Source organism: Oncorhynchus mykiss, chromosome 20, assembly GCF_057628025.1.
Source record: "Oncorhynchus mykiss isolate SJ-2025 chromosome 20, ASM5762802v1, whole genome shotgun sequence".
NCBI classification, from domain to species: domain Eukaryota; kingdom Metazoa; phylum Chordata; class Actinopteri; order Salmoniformes; family Salmonidae; genus Oncorhynchus; species Oncorhynchus mykiss.
The window spans coordinates 20,149,206-20,171,597 of NC_143041.1; the positions used below are offsets into that span (position 1 = coordinate 20,149,206).

General features: G+C 45.5%; 1 protein-coding gene across 17 annotated transcripts in view; it reads right to left on the reverse strand.

The window, feature by feature from the left end:
• The window catches only part of LOC149974427 (uncharacterized), a 72,741-nt gene that overhangs the window by 19,274 nt on the left and 31,075 nt on the right, over nucleotides 1–22,392 (reverse strand). For 8 of the 17 annotated variants that reach the window (XM_090212507.1, XM_090212517.1, XM_090212513.1 and 5 more), the window contains one exon: nucleotides 13,070–13,203. The exons of the other annotated variants lie outside the window; for them this stretch is intronic. In XM_090212507.1, coding sequence (XP_090068633.1) covers nucleotides 13,070–13,081 — 12 coding nt within the window. In that variant the 5' untranslated portion in view covers nucleotides 13,082–13,203. The remainder of the gene's footprint in view (nucleotides 1–13,069; nucleotides 13,204–22,392) is intronic. 17 annotated transcript variants of the gene reach the window in all.

Here is a 22,392-nt window from a genome sequence, read left to right on the forward strand (position 1 = left end):
AGGCAGACTGTACTTACTCACTAAGAACCAAGTCAATAAAGAGTGACAGCAAGGCAAACACTCACCTGTACAGAGGTAATAACTGGACTTTGTGTGTGTGTGTGTGTGTGTGTGTGTGTGTGTGTGTGTGTGTGTGTGTGTGTGTGTGTGTGTGTGTGTGTGTGCGCGTGTGTGTGTGTGCGTGCGCATGCGTGCGTGCGTGGAGAAAGGCTAAAGGCATGCTGACTCATGCATTCCCTAAGTCCTAAGTGAATAAAAGTAACAGACAAGTATAAGCCTCAGTAGTATGTATCTTTTTCAGTCCTTCTTCCATTGTTTAAACTGTATCATAACTTCACTCACATAGGTTTGCACAGTAGCACTTGTCACTAAACATATCCATTCAAGCCAACACTAACCATACAAGCATTAGGCTCCAGACCTGCCCTGTAGCCGTGCCTCGACACCTGCATCGCTTGCTGTTTGGGGTTTTAGGCTGGGTTTCTGTACAGCACTTTGTGACATCAGCTGATGTAAGGAGGGCTCTATGAATAAATGTGATTTGATTTGAGTTGAACAGGTGAAATCATGGGGTTTAACCCCACTGTATCCAGGGGGCGGGAAAACAGTGTCAATGCTACTGTGGAGATCAAAGGTCATACCCCCTAGACTTGACCCTGCTTGTTGCTAGGCAACATCATGTTCTTTATGAGAAACGGGGGCTCCCAGGTCCGGAACATTGGAAGTCAGGTTGTATACATGGCTTAGCTTTACAAGGGAACAGGGAGAGAAGTCTCACACCCTAGCAGCCTGCGTGCTGCCAAGGCAGAAAAATGAAAAAAAGGATTTCAGCAAACATAGCTAAACCTCTCCCTCACCACAAGAGGCAAGTCAGGCAACAGTTCCCGGAATCTGAGGGGAGAGAAAGGGGGTGGGGGGGGGACTATTCCCAATAATACCATTGGGAATGTGTCTATACAGACTTAAACCTAAACTTAGACCTAGTTAAGGGCTAGGATCACAAACCAAACCACACAACTATAACCAAATGCACTAACTAATAAGTCAACCTAGAAAAAAACAGAGCAAGTCATAGTTAAAAAATACTTATAAACTGTGTGGTTCGAGCCCTGAATGCTGATTGGATGACAGCCGTGGTATATCAGACCGTATACCACGGGTATTTCCCCAAAACATTTTTTACTGCTTTAATTACGTTGATAACCAGCTAATACTCTGTGTTGCGTCGTGCCTAGGAACAGCCCTTAGCCGTGGTATATTGGCCATTTACCACACCACCTCGTGCCTTATTGATTCATTATATTTTGGACTCAAAACATCATGTCTCAATAAAACTGCATTGAGGCATGAATTTCCTGTTCATGGTAGGCCCTTACTGCTTGTCCACCCACTCACTAGACCAAAGCCAGCCAAATTCCCTATGCGTCTTATGGGGAGACACATGGCATGGCCTCAACACTCAACTCACACAAACACAAACACAAACACAAACACACACACACACACACACACACACACACACACACACACACACACACACACACACACACACACACACACACACACACACACACACACACACACACACACACACACACACACACACACTGCCAGTGCTACAACTTGACTCAACAACTACAGTAAATGTCTCTGACTCACTCTAACGCCTGCTACGCGGTGTAACTTCTGAGCCTGTTTTTGTTGGAAATGCAAGGTCCTTACTTTGGGTCCTCCTAGATCCACCGCTAATTTTAGAAAAGCCCCCAGAAATAATAAAAGTGTGTGTGAGTAGGCAGGCACGGCGGGCATGCCTGCCCTGGCAGAGTGGGTGCTCCTGGGCAAGTGGGCGTCTAGGGGCCAGCGTCACCGGTGACGGGTGACGACGTGCGAGGGTGGAGACAGCAGGGTTTTCCTCACCCTCTCGCCAAAGGCAGAGACGAAAACACCGGAGTCGAAAGAGAGGGGAAAAGAAAGAATTAAAAACAGAGGGACCCCCCCCCCCCCCCCCCCCCAGATGGAGGAGACACAGGGCTGGCGGCTGACTCAATGTCACTGCACTGTAACTCAAAATCAACACAAACACAATGAATAGTACAAATACACAATGTCCCAAATTGTATTCATGCAGATTCCCAGCTCCGACACACAGAATACTAAGGTTTCTGTGTGTCGAAGCATGCGCAATGTATTTTCTCCAACGAACACGCTCCTGAATAAGTCCAGACCTAGTATTCATCTATGCCCAGGAAACTGTCCCAAAAATACTAATGTTCCCTAAAACTAAGTGCACTCCAGTGTGTTGTAATGGTGTCTTGGCCCAGTGGTGACTATGGCTTAGTCACACAAACAGCAGCTCCCTAGGAAGCCTTGGCATTGTGTCTATACCGTCATACCGTACCAAGGGAAGGAGCAGGCATACAGGCCGCACCATCAGTCCAGGCCCCGTAAACCAATCAGCACTAGGAATAAAAGACTGGAGATAGTCACACAGGAGACGTGATTCAACGTTCCCACATCGTTCCCAGCCCAGCAACTTCATATACATCCTACTAGTGCGTCTGACAATGAGGCTAGTAGAAGAAGGATATAATGTGAAACAGCTTTCGGTTTCCCATCAAATGGCCTCTGTCAATTTCCATACGTCAGAAGAACAAAACAAGAGAGGAGCATGAAATGAGAAATGAAGAAAAAAAAATGTGTGTGTGCCAACCTGTCTGCCTGGCACTGGCTCTAATGGCGCTATTAGATGACAGCATGGGGACATTAAGATGAACGGGAGGAGAGGGGGAGGGAGAGACCTCGGGAGAGAACGACAGAGAGACAGAGTGTTGTGGGAGCTAGCGTGCCACAAAGTAGAGTGGGTCCTAGCCAGCCAGGCTGAGTGAGGGAGTTCCCAGCAGGTTAATGTTTGCAGTGGGACCGACCGGGGGCAAGTGGGGTGAGGGGGGGGGGGGGGGGGGGGGGGACTGTGAGTCATGGGGTTACCGACTGTCATTAACATGTCACCGAAACCCACCCTGACAACCGTGCATGACCATGACACACTCCATACAAACACTCACTTACCCGTCCCGGGAAGTTAACCCTGAAACACACATGTATACAGGTAGGCCTACCAGTGGAGGCTGCTGAGGGGAGGACGACTCATAATAATGGCTGGAATGGAGTCAATGGAATGGTATCAAACACATCAAACCCCTGGTTTCAATGTGGTTGATGCCATTCCATTACACTCCATTCCAGACATTATTATGAGCATTCCTCCCCTCAGCAGCCTCCACTGAGGCCTGCTATACCTTAGGCTAAACAGACACATGCACACATGCAGTTTGTCTGATAATCATTTTATAATAGCTAAACGTTCGACATAGAAGTTAGGCTACTGTACAACAAGGGCCATCTATGAAATTATCAGCAGACATTATTCACAGACTCTATACAGTCCAAACCCAACGCCAAAATCTATATGCCGCAATGATGGTGGTCAAGTGCATTAGTCTGTTATACTTGCAATATGGAAATATGGGTTCATATTGTTCTTGCCTTAGGAAGCAGATGTCAGAATCATTCAACACAATGGATACAGACATGAAGATTTGACATTCAGCACGTGGAATCTCAGGAATTAATTATTTCTTGCACTTGCACACTTGGCAGGAAATATTAAACCCCTAAGGTGGAGAAGAGTAGAGTTTCTGGGTTTGCCCTCTGGCATCGCATGCTAGTCAAATAGCTCGTCAGTCAGAATGGGAGTCCTGCCGGACCGCAGAGCTGCTAAAATTTTGATTTAGTCTGCTCCCCACGCTTTTCTCTCCACATTAAGTAGAATCACTTAGCGAGTCTTCGGGTACATCCAATACTGTACTAAATGTCACTATATAGTGCACTACTTTTGACCAGAACCCTAAGGTGCCCTGGTCAAAAGTAGTGCACTATATAGGGGACATGGGGTGGCATTTGGGGACGTAGCCTTGGAGAGAAAAAAATGCCGAACATGTAAAGTACGACAGGAGCAGAGACGGAGTCAGTGAGGGAGTTTGGCATCTTGATTGAAGGACTACTTGTCTTGGAGTGCCTTCAGAACTGCCTCGCTTTTCCTTTGAGGGTTTCAAGTCCCAGCTGTTTTCTTTTTGAGAGCATTTATTCATTCTGAATCATAATAATAACAGTATTAATCGTTGACGTCAACAGGAATTACATTTAAACCTAATTGGGGCAAGTTATTCAGGGTGTCGAAAGTGGAGACTCACTGAATACACAGTTTTGACTGACTTGAGAAAACAACATAAAAACACTGGAAAGCTACTTTTTCCAGAAATCTATTTGCCTGCTCAATCGCAGAACTTCTATTTTCCTTCCATACAGTATGCAGGTATGCTCTAATAATTGATCATACAGTGACTGAGTCCATTGATGATCACTGAACCACTGAACGATTACCTACATGAAATCACTTGCAGTGTTTAGTGGAATAATTGCCACCGGTGACAATAGGGTGGGGTCGGAAGGGAAAAGCCCCACGGGACCAGGAAGTGTCAGCAGCGTTCCACCATGTCACAATGATACATGGAGACGTATAGTACTTACACTGCTAGCACACACTTACTGTTACACAGACACAACACACATTACACACAAGGCACACTTGTCTATCCACACAGTACGACAAAGCCAAAGTCAAATCTTTCCAATCAACAACATGCACCACCGAATCTGTTCAGAAACTGATGTTGTGCACCAAGGCGATGAATAGTCTGGACACCATTGGATACAATGTGTTCCTATTTGCATCTACCAGCTCTCGCAGTCTCAACTCAGACATTTTTCTCAAACCTCAAATTCAAGTGTTTAAGGTTAAGTTTAGGCATTAACTCCAAATGGTTAAGGTTAGGCATCAACTCCAAATGGTTAAGGTTTTTAGGCTTAAAACAACATTATAAAAAGGAACTTTCTTGGAATCAAACGCCCATCCGTAATCCCCATCGACAACGCAAAACCGAAACCCACTTGAAGGTGACGGCACTCACTGTTGCCCCTAGTGGGCGGTTTCCACATCATCTCCCGACGTCCTCAGACATGGGATGGACGTGGAATACTGACTTGTATTATGGGTGACCTGTCTGATTTCCATACTGACTCCTGCATTGTGTGACACAGAAGCTCCTGAGGATGTGAATTAAAATGCAACCCAATCTGGCTGGTGTCCCCACTTCCTGTTTGGTCACTGATCTTTGTTTATCGGCTCTTCCTCTGAAGCCCAGATGAGCCCCAGTTACATAACTACACAGAGGCAGTCTGGATGTCTTACTAGAAAAAGGGCAGAAGAAGTGGCGACCATTTGTCGAGAGAAGAGAGAAAATGAACAGACTTCATCAAAAGGGAGAGGCAGAAAGAAAGTGGCGGCATTGTGTTGTCTTCAGTCAATAGCGCCTCCTAGAGTAAAATTAATTCCCCCCCCCACCACACACACATGCACATTGCCCCACAGCATGGCTGGTTGCCATCCACCTGCACCACTCCCCATAGGTGTGTTCCCTCCCTCTCTCCTAGATCATTTTCCTCTCACCCTCCCTCACTCTCACTTTCTCTCCATCCACTCTACATCGACTCAAATACGCCCTTGTTCTCTATCAACCGGCGTGATTTTTTTCCTCCACAACATTCAATTCCTCACCACCACCCCACTCCCCCACGTTCCCAACAACGGAGGTATATCTCTCCCCCAAACCTGCAACCCGTATTCACAAAGCGCCTCAGAGTACGAGTGCTGATCTAGGATCAGTTCTGCCTTTGAAGTCATGATGAATAAGAGGACTTCTTCCCACACGTAGAAGGCGGTGTAGAGGTTAACCCGCCTCACACGGGCCGTTGGAAATGTGCTGTGTGGAGGGCTATGCTACCATGTGGCCTGTGCGTTACACCATGCCAATGGAATGCCCTCATATCAGAGAGAGATAAAACACACAACAAGTCACAAAAGGAGCAGGCCAGCACTGGGAAATAAAACAAGACAACAAAAAGAAACGTTTCAGTGCGTCAGTTTGTTTACAAAGGAGGTCAGTCACCACACACTATCTCGCCCTGGAACGGGACATTTGTTTGTTTTGTGTGTGTTTTTTTTTAAAAATGTAGGATGACGTGCTCACCTTAAAAGCTCTCTACTGATCAGTGCCTCAAATCATTAGGGGAACAATAAAAATGCACTCCCCCCATTTAGAGTGATCAAGCCAAAAAGAGAGGTACTGAGGGAAAGAGTAAACAGAAAGAGAGAGAGAGAGAGAGAGAGAGAGAGAGAGAGAGAGAGAGAGAGAGGAATGAGAGAGGGAGAGAGATCGAACAAGAGAATGAGAGAAAGAGAGGAAGAAAAAGAGAGAGTAAATGAACACAACAGAGTGATAGAGAATGGGTTTAATGGAACATTATGGAATCCATTCAGCGCTAATGGCTGGCAGTGATGCCAGACGAGGCATGTTCTGACTGAAGTGGCTGTTCCTTTCAATGGTTAGGCCCCAATTAGGACTAGCAGTCTAGCGTTAGCACATCCGTCACATCCCACTGGTAATTACCAGAGAGGCTAACGTCTGAAAATTTCGTCTTTACGAGCTGTGACTCTCCATCCGTCCCTCTTCCAACGTGGTGATCAATGAGCAGTGGAGTGATGCGTGGAGTGATGGTTCAACATAGACTAAACAAACTTTCATGTTCTCCAACAGTGGAAGGAAAAAACAAGTCTGTTGCATTTTACTATGTTGGTAAGAGTCTATTTGAAGGATGCAAGCCTGTTAAATCCAATCATTTGGACTTTGATGTGATTCGATGAGTGGGGAAGAACGGGAGTGTAAGATGTAGGATCTTAATTTGAGCCATTTTGCAGCAACAGGAAATCTGAATGATTATGTACATTATAATTAATGGACATTTTTGAAGGGGTTGATACATTTTTCATTAGGGCAAATCAAGTCTGAAGTTTGAAAGTGGAAATTACAAACAGTAGAAGCCACTATAAATACACCACAAGTTTGCAATTTCCTGCTTAAAATTCTCAGCAACAAAATAGTGATCAAATTAAGGTCCAACATCTGTATGCTGATGTCTTAAAATCCCCAAAATAGAGATAATTATTGAGCTTTCTGCATGGTAATAATGTCAAATGAAGTCAATAAAGTGATTAGACTACAGATTAATCACCTCTATAAAATCAGATGATAGGTCCGTTGGATGCTAGATGCTATCCTGTTATGTGGGCCTAGATATCGAATATCTCCAAGACAGAAACAACTCATAGTCAAACATATCATCAAGGTATGAACAATGAGTGAACAATGGTGTCAGGTTGAGACATTCGAACTGTACTTACGGCTGGCAAAACCCCCAAATAAAACCAGAAAGCAGTATGTAAAAACAGGACCACATCAGGACATCGTGACAGAAGAAACAGCAAAGAAAAGGCATTACACCCTGAAGGCATTGCAGAGAACAAAAAAAAATGAAACAGAAGAAGAAGAGGAAGAGAGGATGTGGAGGACTGAGGGGAAGGGAAGTGCCTCTGTGAAAATGTGACGACCTGTCATTTTACTCCAGGGTTGGGAAACCTCCATGCTGAAAGATAACCTATCAGTTGTCCTTGCTGTCTCTCATTTGGGAATGATGGATGGCGCCCTTCCCTTCAAGGTGTTGACAACCCAGAGTTCAAACTGGGGTAAAGGAGGACAACCTGGTCTCAGGACTACTCATGTCATTCTATACATAAAACACTCCATTTTATTATGATATGCAACATTATGTTACATTGTAAATGGAATAGCGGTCGTACAATATCACATGAATTATAGAACTCATAGTATCATATGTCTTACCCGGTTGTACAATAGCATAGAAATTAGATGACGTAACTTAGCATTATCTCTTGGAGGACGTATATTAGCCCTATATACATCACAATCTTCCTATTCAGATATCTATTTTCCATACCCCAAAGCATCTATTTTGTAGGCATTGTTGTGCATTGGGAAGTAACTAATAAACAAAATATCTGAAAATGGAACAACCAGTGCCGTATTCGTAACAACCAGTGCGGTGTTTGAGACCACCTAAAGCGAGACCGATTCAAGACCAAGATCGGGAGGGGGGTGTGGGGTCCGAGACCAAGTAAAGACAGAGACCAGAAAAATGTGAGTGCAATTCAAGACCATGATCGCAATTGTGTCAAATTTGCCATCATAATAACAGTTCAAAATGTCCAGTATCTCTGTGTTCATACTTCAGAAGAACATTGATCAAATCCAATCAAATTTAGTTGTCACATACACATGGTTAGCAGATGTTAACGCGAGTGTAGCGAAATGCTTGTGCTTCTAGTTCCGACAATGCAGTAATAATCAACGAGTAATCTAACCTAACAATTCCAAAACTACTACCTTATACACACAAGTGTAAAGGGATAAATAATATGTACATAAAGATATGAATGAGTGATGGTACAGAACGGCATAGGCAAGATGCAGTAGATGGTATCGAGTACAGTATATACATATGAGATGAGTAATGTAGGGTATGTAAACAAAGTGGCATAGTTTAAAGTGGCTAGTGATACATGTATTACATAAAGATGCAGTAGATGATATAGAGTACAGTATATACATAAACATATGAGATGAATAATGTAGGGTATGTAAACATTATATTAAGTAGCATTGTTTAAAGTGACTAGTGATATATTTTACATCAATTCCCATCAATTCAGATTATTAAAGTGGCTGGAGTTGAGTCAGTGTGTTGGCAGCAGCCACTCAATGTTAGTGGTGGCTGTTTAACAGTCTGATGGCCTTGAGATAGAAGCTGTTTTTCAGTCTCTCGGTCCCTGCTTTGATGCACATGTACTGACCTCGCCTTCTGGATGATAGCGGAGTGAACAGGCAGTGGCTCGGGTGGTTGTTGTCCTTGATGATCTTTATGGCCTTCCTGTGACATCGGGTGGTGTAGGTGTCCTGGAGGGCAGGTAGTTTGCCCCCGGTGATGCGTTGTGCAGACCTCACTACCCTCTGGAGAGCCGTATGGTTGTGGGCGGAGCAGTTGCCGTACCAGGCGGTGATGCAGCCCGACAGGATGCTCTCGATTGTGCATCTGTAGAAGTTTGTGAGTGCTTTTGGTGACAAGCCAAATTTCTTCAGCCTCCTGAGGTTGAAGAGGCGCTGCTGCGCCTTCTTCATGATGCTGTCTGTGTGGGTGGACCAATTCAGTTTGTCTGTGATGTGTACGCAGAGGAACTTAAAACTTACTACCCTCTCCACTACTGTCCCATCGATGTGGATAGGGGGGTGCTCCCTCTGCTGTTTCCTGAAGTCCACAATCATCTCCTTTGTTTTGTTGACGTTGAGTGTGAGGTTATTTTCCTGACACCACACTCCGAGGGCCCTCACCTCCTCCCTGTAGGCCGTCTCGTCGTTGTTGGTAATCAAGCCTACCACTGTAGTGTTGTCCGCAAACTTGATGATTGAGTTGGAGGTGTGCGTGGCCACGCAGTCATGGGTACAAGAGAGGGCTCAGAACGCACTCTTGTGGGGCCCCAGTGTTGAGGATCAGCGGGGTGGAGATGTTGTTACCTACCCTCACCACCTGGGGGCGGCCCGTCAGGAAGTCCAGTACCCAGTTGCACAGGGCGGGGTCGAGATCCAGGGGTAAGCAAATTGGAGTGGGTCTAGGGTGTCAGGTAGGGTGGAGGTGTATGGTCTCTCAAAGCACTTCATGATGACGGAAGTGAGTGCGGGGAGGTAGCTCAGTTACCTTAGCTTTCTTGGGAACAGGAACAACGGTGGCCCTCTTGAAGCATGTGGGAACAGCAGACTGGGATAAGGATTGAGTGAATATGAATATGTCCGTAAACACACCAGCCAGCTGGTCTGCGCATGCTCTGAGGGCGCGGCTGGGGATGCCGTCTGGGCCTGCAGCCTTGCGAGGGTTAACACGTTTAAATGTTTTACTCACGTCGGCTGCAGTGAAGGAGAGTCCACATGTTTTGGTTGCGGGCCGTGTCAGTGGCACTGTATCGTCCTCAAAGCGGGCAAAAAAGTTATTTAGTCTGCCTGGGAGCAAGACATCCTGGTCCGTGACGGGGCTGGTTGTCATTTTGTAATCCGTGATTGACTGTAGACCCTGCCACATACCTCTTGTGTCTGTGCTGTTGAATTGCGACTGAACTTTGTCTCTATACTGATGCTTAGCTTGTTTGATTGCCTTGCGGCGACTCAACTTTGTCTCTATACTGACGCTTAGCTTGTTTGATTGCCTTGCGGAGGGAATAGCTACACTGTTTGTATTCGGTCATGTTTCCGGTCACCTTGCCCTGGTTAAAAGCAGTGGTTCGTGCTTTCAGTTTCACGCGAATGCTGCCATCAATCCACGGTTTCTGGTTTGGGAATGTTTTAATCGTTGCTATGGGAACGACATCTTCAATGCACGTTCTAATAAACTCACTCACCGAATCAGCGTATTCATCAATGTTGTTGTTGGACGCAGTGCGGAACATATCCCAGTCCACGTGATGGAAGCAGTCATGGAGCGTGGAATCAGATTGGTCGGACCAGTGTTGAACAGACCTGAGCGTGGGAGCTTCTTGTTTTAGCTTCTGTCTGTAGGCAGGGAGCAACAAAATTGAGTCGTGGTCAGCTTCTCTGAAAGGAGGGCGGGGGAGGGCCTTATATACGTTGCGGAAGTTAGAATAGCAATGATTCAAGGTTTTACCAGCCCTGGTTGCGCAATCGATATGCCGATACAATTTAGGGAGTCTTGTTTTCAGATTAGCCTTGTTAAAATCCCCAGCTACAATGAATGCAGCCTCAGGATATGTGGTTTCCAGTTTGCAAAGAGTCAAATACAGGTTCGTTCAGAGCCATCGATGTGTCTGCTTGGGGGGGAATATATACGGCTGTGATTATAATCGAAGAAAATTCCCTTGGTAGATAATGCGGTCGACATTTGATTGTGAGGAATTCTAAAACAGGTGAACAGAAGGACTTGAGTTCCTGTATGTTGTTGTGACCACACCACATCTCGTTAACCATAAGGCATACGCCCCCGCCCCTCTTCTTACCAGAAAGATGTTTGTTTCTGTCGTCGCGATGCGTGAAGAAACCAGCTGGCTGCACCGATTCCGTTAGCGTCTCTCGAGTGTGCCATGTTTCCGTGAAGCAAAGAACGTTACAGTCTCTGATGTCCCTCTGGAATGCTACCCTTGCTCGGATTTCATCAACCTTGTTGTCAAGAGACTGGACATTGGCGAGAAGTATGCTAGGGAGTGGTGCGCTATGTGCCCGTCTCCGGAGCCTGACCAGAAGACCGCTTCGTTTCCCTCTTTTACGACGTCTTTGTTTTGGGTCGCAGGCTGGGATCCATTCCGTTGTCCTGATGTTGATGTCCGGTGAGTTGATGTTGCTCTTATATTCAGTAGTTCTTCCCGACTGTATGTAATGAAACCTAAGATTACCTGGGGTACCAATGTAAGAAATAACACGTAAAAAAAAAAAAAACTGCTTAGTTTCCTAGGAACGTGAAGCGAGGCGGCCGTCTCTGTTGGCGCCGGAAGTATGTATTCTTCAGACATACAGAATGGTGAAAATATGCATTGAGAGGGAAAATAGAGAGCCACTCTACAAATGATCACTAACCCAAACAGGTCTATAATAGATAAAAAGACTAAATATGTTGCCCTGGTCTCCCCTTACTAATAGTGAGTATGCAACTTTCAAACAATTTCCCCGACTCTTCCCTTCCAGCGAATCAAGGAAATTCTGATGAGCTCGAAAACATTTGAGGATTTTTTTTTCAACGAAAGTAAAGGACAGTAATATTACAAGTAAAGTAGGAAGCCCCGGTTTCAATAGGTGATAAGATATTGTTGTGTCATGAAAGGAGTGTGAATATTTGGCCCGGCGAAGCAGTTTTATGCACTGACTGAAGGGGAGCTGATAATTATGAGTTTTTTTTACTCTGCTGGTCTCGGGAAACATTTTTATTAATTTTTGTAAAAAAAAAAAAAATGTAACCTTAATTTAACTTAGGCAAGGCAGGCAAGTCAAAATTCTGATTGTTCATTGTCTGGGACGGAGTCAAGACCGAGTAAAAATGTATCTGACAGCGAGACAAGACATTCAATTTGTGGTCTCAAGAACGGACTTGAGTATTACAACACGTAACAACAAGGGAGAATTACGGGTGGAATTTACATGGCTGGTTAGGGAAACTAACAACAAAGGTTAGGAGAACTAAAACAACAAAGGTTAAGTGAATTTACATAATATGTTGGGTTAATTCGGTTAAGTTTAGAATAAGGGGAAGGGTTAGGTAAAATGCTACAGTTGTTCCTGATGCGACTCGAACATGCAATTTTTGGATTGCTAGTCTGTCGCGGACTACGCCAACCCAACCTCCCTAATTTAATTTCTGTCTCAAGTAAATAGACCATTAGTAGGTATCATACATCTTAGAGGTGCTCATAAATACATAAAGTATATTTCGTATTGCTCTGAGGCCAGGCTGTGTAGGAGGACTAGAGCCATGACGTTGGTGAAGACGCATCCATTTCCTCAGTCAACAACACCAGGGCTGTGTTCAGTTGGGAAAAAACGTTTGGAAGAAATGTGAAATGTGGGAGGTTCTTGTTGAATTTGTCCAATGAGAACACATGATTTATTTTTCCGTTGCGAAACATTTGGCAACGTGTGACCAACTGAACACAACCCAGGACAAAGCTATTTCTGAGCACTGTAACTTGCAGCATAGGAATCTAAATGTCCAAACCAGGACAGTAACCTAGGAAGTGCGACCATGACCCCAGATGCTCTTGGAGCCAGCTCTGAAACCCTGCCCTTAGTCCTGGGATTTCTTTACCGGATAGTAGAGCTGCATTTCAGTGAGCCACACTCTCATCCAACCATCAGGGGATTTGTTCAGTAAATGATTCTACCATAACATATGATGAAACACACAAATGCAGCATATTAGATGTCATATGGAAAGATTAAAACCATACTCTTTGAAGAAATCCGTTTCATGTGTTTTTTTACGGGATTACCTCTTCATCCATATTGAAGCCATCACTCCAAGTCTATTGTATACCACAGAGAGAACTCAGGGCTGCTCAAAGCTACGCAGCTGTCCTTCTTCCTCCCAACCTCTTCATTTTCTTCCTTTTCACTTCCAGAGCTCCTGAAACATGACAAGCAAATGTCCTCAGTAACAGTCCATAACTCCCTTGCTCTCTCTCTCTCTCGATCTGACGCAGGCAGCAGGCCAAACGCAGCACGAGTGGGTGGATGCACCACACCAACTAGGGGAGTGCTCTGTCTCTCACTCTCACACACCTCACCGAGTCTCACACACCTCACCGAGTTCTACACGAGCTATCTAATGAGCACACTTTGAGAGCGCTCCCCAACACTTTTGGAAAACTTTTTGTGCGCCCTTTTTGACGCTGAAGAAATCACAGTCTTATTTCCCCGCACACCTTTTCCCACCTTCTACTTATTTGTCCTGTCGCTCTCTCGATTTCATTCCTCCATGTGGTAAAGTGGAGATTGTGCTAGACTTCAAGCATGCAACAAAGAATAAAATGACTCCTGAAAAAGCCATATCATCGATACAATAGCCATAGGCTGCTTGATGCAAACGGGCTTAAATGAAAGTCCAATGGACTGACACCGACGGTGTGTGTGCATGGAGTGAGTGTGAACCTGAAATCATTGATAGACACAGTATCACTGCGTCGTATGTAGATCGGATGCAGTCCTGTTGCATATGTGGCACCAGCTGCAGCTGAAAGAACGGGAAAGGCTGTTAATTGGAGTCTCACTCCTGAGGCACAGGGGTTAAATGGTGCAGCGCTCGGTGTAAAGGGTTAAACTGAACCACATGCACACACACACACACACGTGTACACATGTACACACGCCTGTTCACACACACACACACACACACACACACACACACTCCCTCAGCACATGGAGTCCATTCATACAGGCAGTAAAGCGATCCTAAGACCAGGAGGGGTGACATTCACAACACTGGCAACCCACCACAGACATATTGAGCTACTTAGGGAGAGCTTTATAAGATCAGAAACTCCTGCAACGAGGGAAGGAGGGGAAAGACCTGTCATTCTGTTTCATCTCGCCATCATTCTGTCCTCCTCTCTCTCATCCTTCTCTCACCCCTCTCATCCGTTTCAATCTCCACTTTCAACCCCCTCTTGCTCCGATGTCACCCCTCTATAGCCCTTCTCTACACAACTCTCTCATCCCTCGCTCACCCGTCTCTCACTCCTCTCTCAGCCCTCCCCCTTCCTGTTCTCTGTTCTCTCAGACCAAGTCAAATGTCAAGTGTCCTTGTGTTAAGTCATTTCATATTCTGAGTCTTTGTCGAACAAGGACTGTTTATAGGTGAGTTCCAGGCCAGTGGTTTAGTGAATGTATTTTTGTGGCTTTCAGATTCTGTGTTTTTACTATGGTTTCTGGCCCTCCTAGGCAGTTATGGGCCACTTTGTGAACATTAGGCCTGTTTGTGGTGGCATGGGCTGGAGTGAAGGAGAGAACTGCGGGTTTTCCCTCGCTCCTGCTTTCCTTTTCGACCTGGTGCACGTACAGTCAGCCCTTACCAACTATTTCTGCCAACCCCTTTGGCAGTGAGAAATACACACGTACACACACACACGCGCAACATGCATGCACGCACACACACACACAGGTATGCGAGTGGCAGGCCTACCTACAACTGGACAACTGTCCATCTGTCATCGTCACAGTCGATAGAGCAATGAGGATATGCCGGTCCGGGGTTTGCACTTGGCTCTATTTTTAGTGGCCACACGTCCAGAGAGACCTCTCCAGCACGTCTGTTCTCTTACTGTCGTTTGTCTCTCCGCGCCTCGCTTTAGAGGCCCTGGGCCACAGGCATGCTAAGCTCACCCCTCAGATTCCTCTCGGCACTGTCCGCTGCCAACAAGCTGTCAATCACTCACTAGCCACGCCCCCTTACTAATGGCACATCAACGTTTGACAGGAAGGGATTGTTGAAGGGTTTGTGGAAGGGGGTGTATATGCATGTGTGTGCGTGTGCGGTGCATGCGTGTTTGTGTACGCGTGAGTGTGTGTTTGTTGCCCAACTGTGCCAAGGGGTGTACGTGTGAGTGTTTACGTGGGCTCCTAGCTGAGTTGTGGGTGTATCCATCTGCATGTAGCGACTCTGTAGTGTGATAACTAGTGTTTACTTGGAACAAGAGGTTTTAACAGGCATTCAGGGCATCCAGCAAGATTCCATCTATTTCCTAACTTCCATGTGCCCAATGGTATATTTGTGTGATGGGTACGAAACAACATACAGTATACGAATCCATAGAGTACTTGCGAAAAGGAATGCCAGGGAATGTATCTGGTCTTTTCACAGGTGAGTGCAGTTTCTGGTTACCATGGCATCGTCAGAATAAATGGGATTCCGGAGATGTTTGGAGATGTGGGAATGTCGAGGGAAAGCTTCTTCTCTGACGTTATCGAACGGGAGTGTCCGGAGGTAGAGGAGCGCCAAGGGTTATGTACAGCCACTCCTACACACACACACACACACACACACACACACACACACACACACCGTGGGATCCACTCCACTCATATCTACAACACTGACCACACTGTTTACACACGCTGCTCGGTATACCCGTTACCACGGCAACCTGCATAGTTTGCAAAAAAAATGTCTGACATAAATCATTTTGGGGCTTGCGTTCACTAGGCCAGTAATTATGCGTTAGTCTTCCAGTATCCCCTCGCAGCCTCAGGTCAACGAACTATCAGTCATAAAATGGCCGACACTCCTCATGCTAAGAAATATGACGAGTCATGTGCCAAGCGTTTCATTCCAGCTAGTGCTCTTCACAGCTCAAATAAACAGGCCTATAGCATATCAAACATACCGGAACACATTCTAACCCAGAGCACAGACACATGTTTGTTTTGCTAGCGTTATGAGGCTCATAGTGAAAATGCTCCGTCTGATGGGAGATGAATGTAGCATAAATATGACAGATAAATATGTCATGCTATAGTTTTTTTGTTATTGCCATAAGCACATTTTGAGAGACCACAGTGGCTTGGGGGCTGAGCCGGCGAAGATGCCAGAGAGAAAAACAACCCTGCAGCTGATTTATTATTAAACACAGGGAAACAAAAGGAGAGAGATTTCAACATGCTGATTTGTGAGACGAGAAATAGGCTACAGAGAAAATAGTCCTGTAGGAGAGGTAAAGAGAAAGACAAGAATAACTGTGACATGGGTTTCAATGGAGTAAGATGGAGGCAGAAATATGTTTAGTGAGGTATGAGACAATCTTAACATAGAAGTAGACAAGACTCAAAGTAACATACATTACTAGTCAAAGGTTCGGACACACCTATTCCTTCAAAGATTTTTCTTTATTTTTTCAAAAACAAATTCTGCTGACATTTTTTTTTTAAATGGAGCCCGAAGAAATGGCAGCAACCAATTGTGCTATTATGTGTTTGTTTTTTTCGCGTTATTTGTAACTTATTTTGTACATAATGTTTCTGCAAAAAAGAGCTTCTGGATATCAGGACAGTGATCACTCGCCTCAGATTAGACAAAGATTTTTTCTTCAACAAGCAGGAGGCACAGGACATTCTCCAAACACCCGACAGGGCCAACATCCCCGTTATTTGCAAGAGGAAGAAACGCAGGTAGAGGGGACACAGAGCGAGATGCCTCTGTATGATGCCTCTGACCAGAAGGAGGCGAGTGGGAAAGCTGCCGTTACCGTCAATATTACTCGCCAATGTGCAATCATTGGACAATAAATTAGACGAGGTACGATCACGAATATCCTACCAAAGGGACATCAAAAACTGTAATATCCTATGTTTCACGGAATCGTGGCTGAATGATGACATGGATATTCAGCTAGCGGGATATACAAGATAGAACAGCACACTCTGGTAAGACGAGGGGGGCGGTCTGTGCATATTTGTAAACAACAGCTGGTGCACGAAATCTAAGGAAGTCTCTAGATTTTGCTTGCCTGAAGTAGAGTATATTATGATAAATTGCAGGCCACTCTACTTGCCTAGAGAGTTTTCAGCTATACTTTTTGTGGCTGTTGATTTACCACCACAGACAGACACTGGCACTAAGACCGCACTCAGTCAGCTGTATAAGGAAATAAGAAAACAGGAAACCACTCACCCAGAGGCGGCGCTCCTAGTGGCCGGAAACTTTAATAAAGGGAAACTGAAATCAGTTCTACCAAATTTCTATCAACATGTTAAATGTGCAACCAGAGGGATTCTAGATCACCTGTACTCCACACACAGAGACGCGTACAAAGCTCTCCCTCACCCATTTGGTAAATCCGACCACAGGAAGAACCAGTGACTTGGTCTATAAAATAGTGGTCAGATGAAGCAGATGCTAAACTACAGGACTGTATTGCTATCACAGACTGGAACATGTTCTGGGATTCTTCCGATGGCATTGAGGAGTACACCACATCAGTCACTGGCTTTATCAATAAGTGCATCGAGGACATCGTCCCCACAGTGACTGTACGTACATACTCCAACCAGAAGCCATGGATTACAGGCAACATTCGCACTAAGCTAAAGGGTAGAGCTGCCGCTTTCAAGGTGCGGGACTCTAACCTGGAAGCTTATAATAAATCCTGTTCTGCCCTCCAACGAACCATCAAACAGACAAAGCGTCAATACAGGGCTAAGATTGAATCGTACTACACCAACTCCCGACGCTCGTCTTATGTGACAGGGCTTGCAAACTATTACAGACTACAAAGGGAAGCACAGCCGCGAGTTGCCTAGTGACACAAGCCTACCAGACAAGCTAAATCACTTCTATGCTCGCTTCGAGGCAAGCAACACTGAGGCATGCAGGAGAGCATCAGCTGTTCCGGACAACTGTGTGATCACGCTCTCCATAGCCGACGTGAGTAAGACCTTTAAACAGGTCAACATTCACAAGGCTGCAGGGCCAGACGGATTACTAGGACGTGTGCTCTGGGCATGTGCTGACCAACTGGCAGGTGTCTTCACTGACATTTTCAACATGTCCCTGATTGATTCTGTAATACCAACATGTTTCAAGCAGACCACCATAGTCCCTGTGCCCAAGAACACGAAGGCAACCTGCCTAAATGACTACAGACCCGTAGCACTCACGTCCGTAGCCATGAAGTGCTTCGAAAGGCTGGCAATGGCTCACATCAACACCATTATCCCAGAAACACTAGACCCACTCCAATTTGCATACCGCCCAAACAGATCCACAGATCCACTCAACACTGCCCTTTCCCACCTAGACAAAAGGAACACCTATATAAGAATGCTATTCATTGAGTACAGCTCAGCGTTCAACACCATAGTACCCTCAAAGCTAATCACTAAGCTAAGGATCCTGGGACTAAACACCTCCCTCTGCAACTGGATCCGGGACTTCCTGACGGGCCACCCCCAGGTGGTGAAGGTAGGTAGCAACACATCTGCCACGCTGATCCTCAACACTGGGGCCCCCCAGGGGTGCGTGCTCAGTCCCCTACTGTACTCCCTGTTCACCCATGACTGCATGGCCAGGCACGACTCCAACACCATCATTAAGTTTGCAGACGACACAACAGTTGTAGGTCTAATCACCGATAACGACGAGACAGCCTATAGTGAGGAGTTCAGAGACCTGGCCGGGTGGTGCCAGAATAACAACCTATCCCTCAACATAACCAAGACTAAGGAGATGATTGTAGACTACAGGAAAAGGAGGACCGAGCATGCCCCCATTCTCATCGACGGGGCTGTAGTGGAGCAGGTTGAGAGCTTCAAGTTCCTTGGTGTCCACATCACCAACAAGCTAGAATGGCCCAAACACACCAAGACAGTGTCGGGAAGAGAGCACGACAAAGCCTATTCACCCTCAGGAAACTAAAAAGATTTGGCATGGGTCCTCAGATCCTCAAAAGGTTCTACAGCTGCAACATTGAGAGCATCACTGCCGGTACGGCAATTGCTCCGCCTCCGACCGCAAGGCACTACAGAGGGTAGTGCGTATGGCCCAGTACATCACTGGGGCTAAGCTACACCAGGTGGTGTCAGAGGAAGGCCCTACAAATTATCAAAGCCACCAGTCACCCCAGTCATAGACTGTTCTCTCTACTACCGCATGGCAAGTGGTACCGGAGTGCCAAGTCTAGGACAAAAAGGCTTTTGAACAGTTTTTACCCCCAAGCCATAAGACTCCTGAACAGGTAATCAAATGGCTACCCGGACTATTAACATTGTGTACACCCCCCAACCCCTCCTTTAAGCTGCTGCTACTTATCATATTTGCATAGTCACTTTAGCTATACATTCATGTACATGCTACCAAAATTGGCCCAACCAACCAGTGCCTCCGCACATTGGCTAACTGGGCTATCTGCATTGTGTCCTGCAACCCACCACCCGCCAACTCCTCTTTTACTTACCTATTGTTCACCTAATACCTTTTTTGCACTGTTGTTTAGAGCCTGTAAGTAAGCATTTCACTGTAAGGTCTACACCTTCTGTATTCAGCGCACGTGACAAGTCAACTTTGATTTGATATGTTGTATATAGTATATAAGACATAAAAACTGTGAAATAACACATATGGAATCATGTAGTAACCAAAAAAATTGTTAATCAAAATATATTTGAGATTTGAGATTCTTCAAAGTAGCAACCCTTTGCCTTGATGACAGCTGTGCACACACTTGGGATTCTCTCAACCAGCTTCATGAGGTAGTCACCTGGAATGCATTTCAGTTAACAGGTGTGCCTTGTTTAAAGTTAAAAGTCAATTTGTGGAATTTCTTTCCTTCTTTGTGCATTTGAGCAAATCAGTTGTGTTGTGACAAGGTATGGATGGTATACAGAAGATAGCCCTGTTTGGTAAAAGACCAAGTCCATATTATGACAAGAACAGTTAAAATAAGCAAAGAGAAATGACAGTCCATCATTTCTTAAAGACATCATTTCTTAAAGACAATCCGGAAAATTTCAAGAACTTTGAACGTTTCTTCAAGTGCAGTCGCAAAAATCATCAAGCACTATGATGAAGCTGGCTCTCATGAGGACCGCCACAGGAAAGGAAGACCTCTGCTGCAGAGTATGAGTTTATTAGAGTTACCAGCCTCAGAAATTGCAGCCCAAATAAATGCAACACAGAGTTCAAGTAACAGACACAACTCACATCAACCTTTCAGAGGAGACACCAATAAGAAGAAGAGACTTGCTTGGGCCAAGAAACATGAGCAATGGACATTAGACTGGAGGAAATCTGTCCTTTGGCCTGATGAGTCCAAATTTGAGATTTTTGGTTCTAACTGCTGTGTCTTTGTGAGACGCAGAGTAGATGAATGGATGATCTCCCCATGTGTGGTTCCCACCGTGAAGCATAGAGGAGCTGTGATGGTGTGGGGTGCTTTGGAAGACTTTCTGACTGATGTCATGAGATGTTGCTTCAATATATCCACATCATTTTCCTACCTCATGATGCCATCTATTTTGTGAAGTGCACCAGCCCCTTCTGCAGCAAAGCACCCCCACAACATGATGCAGCCACCCCCGTGCTTCACGGTTGGGATGGTGTTCTTCGGCTTGCAAGCCTCCCCCTTTTTCCTCCAAAAACAGTTCTATTTTTGTTTCATCAGACCAGAGGACATTTCTCCAAAAAGTACGATCTTTGTCCCCATGTGCAGTTGCAAGCCGTAGTCTAGCTTTTTTAATGGCGGTTTTGGAGCAGTGGCTGCTTCCTTACTGAGCGGCCTTTCAGGTTATGTCGATATAGGACTCGTTTTACTGTGGATATAGATACTTTTGTACCTGTTTCCTCCAGCATCTTCACAAGGTCCTTTGCTGTTGTTCTGGGATTGATTTGCACTTTCGCACCAAAGTATGTTTATCTCTAGGAGACAGAACGCGTCTCCTTCCTGAGCGGTATGACAGCTGCGTGGTCCCATGGAGTTTCTACTTGCGTACTATTGTTTGTACATTTTCCCATGATGTCAAGCAAAGAGGCACTGAATTTGAAGGTAGGCCCTGTAAATACACCCACAGGTACTCCTCCAATTGACTCAAATGATGTCAATTTGCCTAACAGAAGCTTATAAAGCCATGACATCATTTTCTGGAATTTCCAAGCTGTTAAAAGGAATAGTCAACTTAGTGTATGTAAACTTCTGACCCACTGGAATTGTGATACAGTGAATTATAAGTGAAAAATCTGTCTGTAAACAATTGTTGGAAAAATGACTTGTGTCATGCACAAAGTAGATGTCCTAACCGACTTGCCAAAACTATAGTTTGTTAGCAAGAAATTTGTGGAGTGGTTGAAAAACGAGTTTTAATGACTCCAACCTAAGTGTATGTAAACGTCTGACTTCAACTGTATTTCCATCATGTTTAATTATTCATCACACATCAGTCAAACATTTTAAGAACACAATTATCACGTAATGGGAAACAAATGGCCACTATCCTCTAATTGGGCCATGATATCTATCTGCTAGCCAGACAGTTAGAAAGGTGAGACCATTAGTAAAAACGGTGAAATGTCCCAGAATGATAAGCTAAGGCAAGGACTGTTTAACAGTGTCTGCTGGAGCGCCACACGACTGTGAAATCTACCAGGGCGGCGAGATTTCTCACGTTGTACTGGGGTTCCCCGTCGACCGTCCCTCCTTTTCCCTTCGTCTCACCCACAAGAGACCTTAACGGGAAGTGAAAACAGGGCTGTACAGTACATGGCGTACAGGGGTTGTAATCTTAATAAGATGACTTCATAGCTTTGGTACTGGTACCATGGCCTGAAGCCCTCAGATCTCTCCCAGAGTTGTGCTTGTGTAAACACAACAGAGAGCAAAGATCACAGGAATGGGTTATTGTGTGTCCGTGTGCGCGCATGTGTGTGTGTATGCGTGCGTGCCTGCCTGCCCTTTCTAAGTCTTTTCAATTTGAACTTATAGCTGCGCTACCACTGGTCCTGCTGGGTGGAAGGCTCCACCGAAACCGCCCGCTTCGAGGCGGACGCGCCTCACAGCTTCAATGGATGGACCTTTGTCATGACAACATTCCCGTAACACTCATGGGGTTAAAGCAGACGGGAAAATGTCATGATTCTATCCATGAAGAAACGTGTCGACATCACTCAAGAATGCAGCCACTCCACCGAGCCCCCCCATTTCACACAAGTCGTTTCTCATCCAACAAGATCAGAAACATCTCTGAGCTTACAGAACGAGACCTGGGGGCATCGCACTCTGACACTCTCTCACAGAGATTAAACACAACATGGTAACGCCGGCCGGCGTGGGGA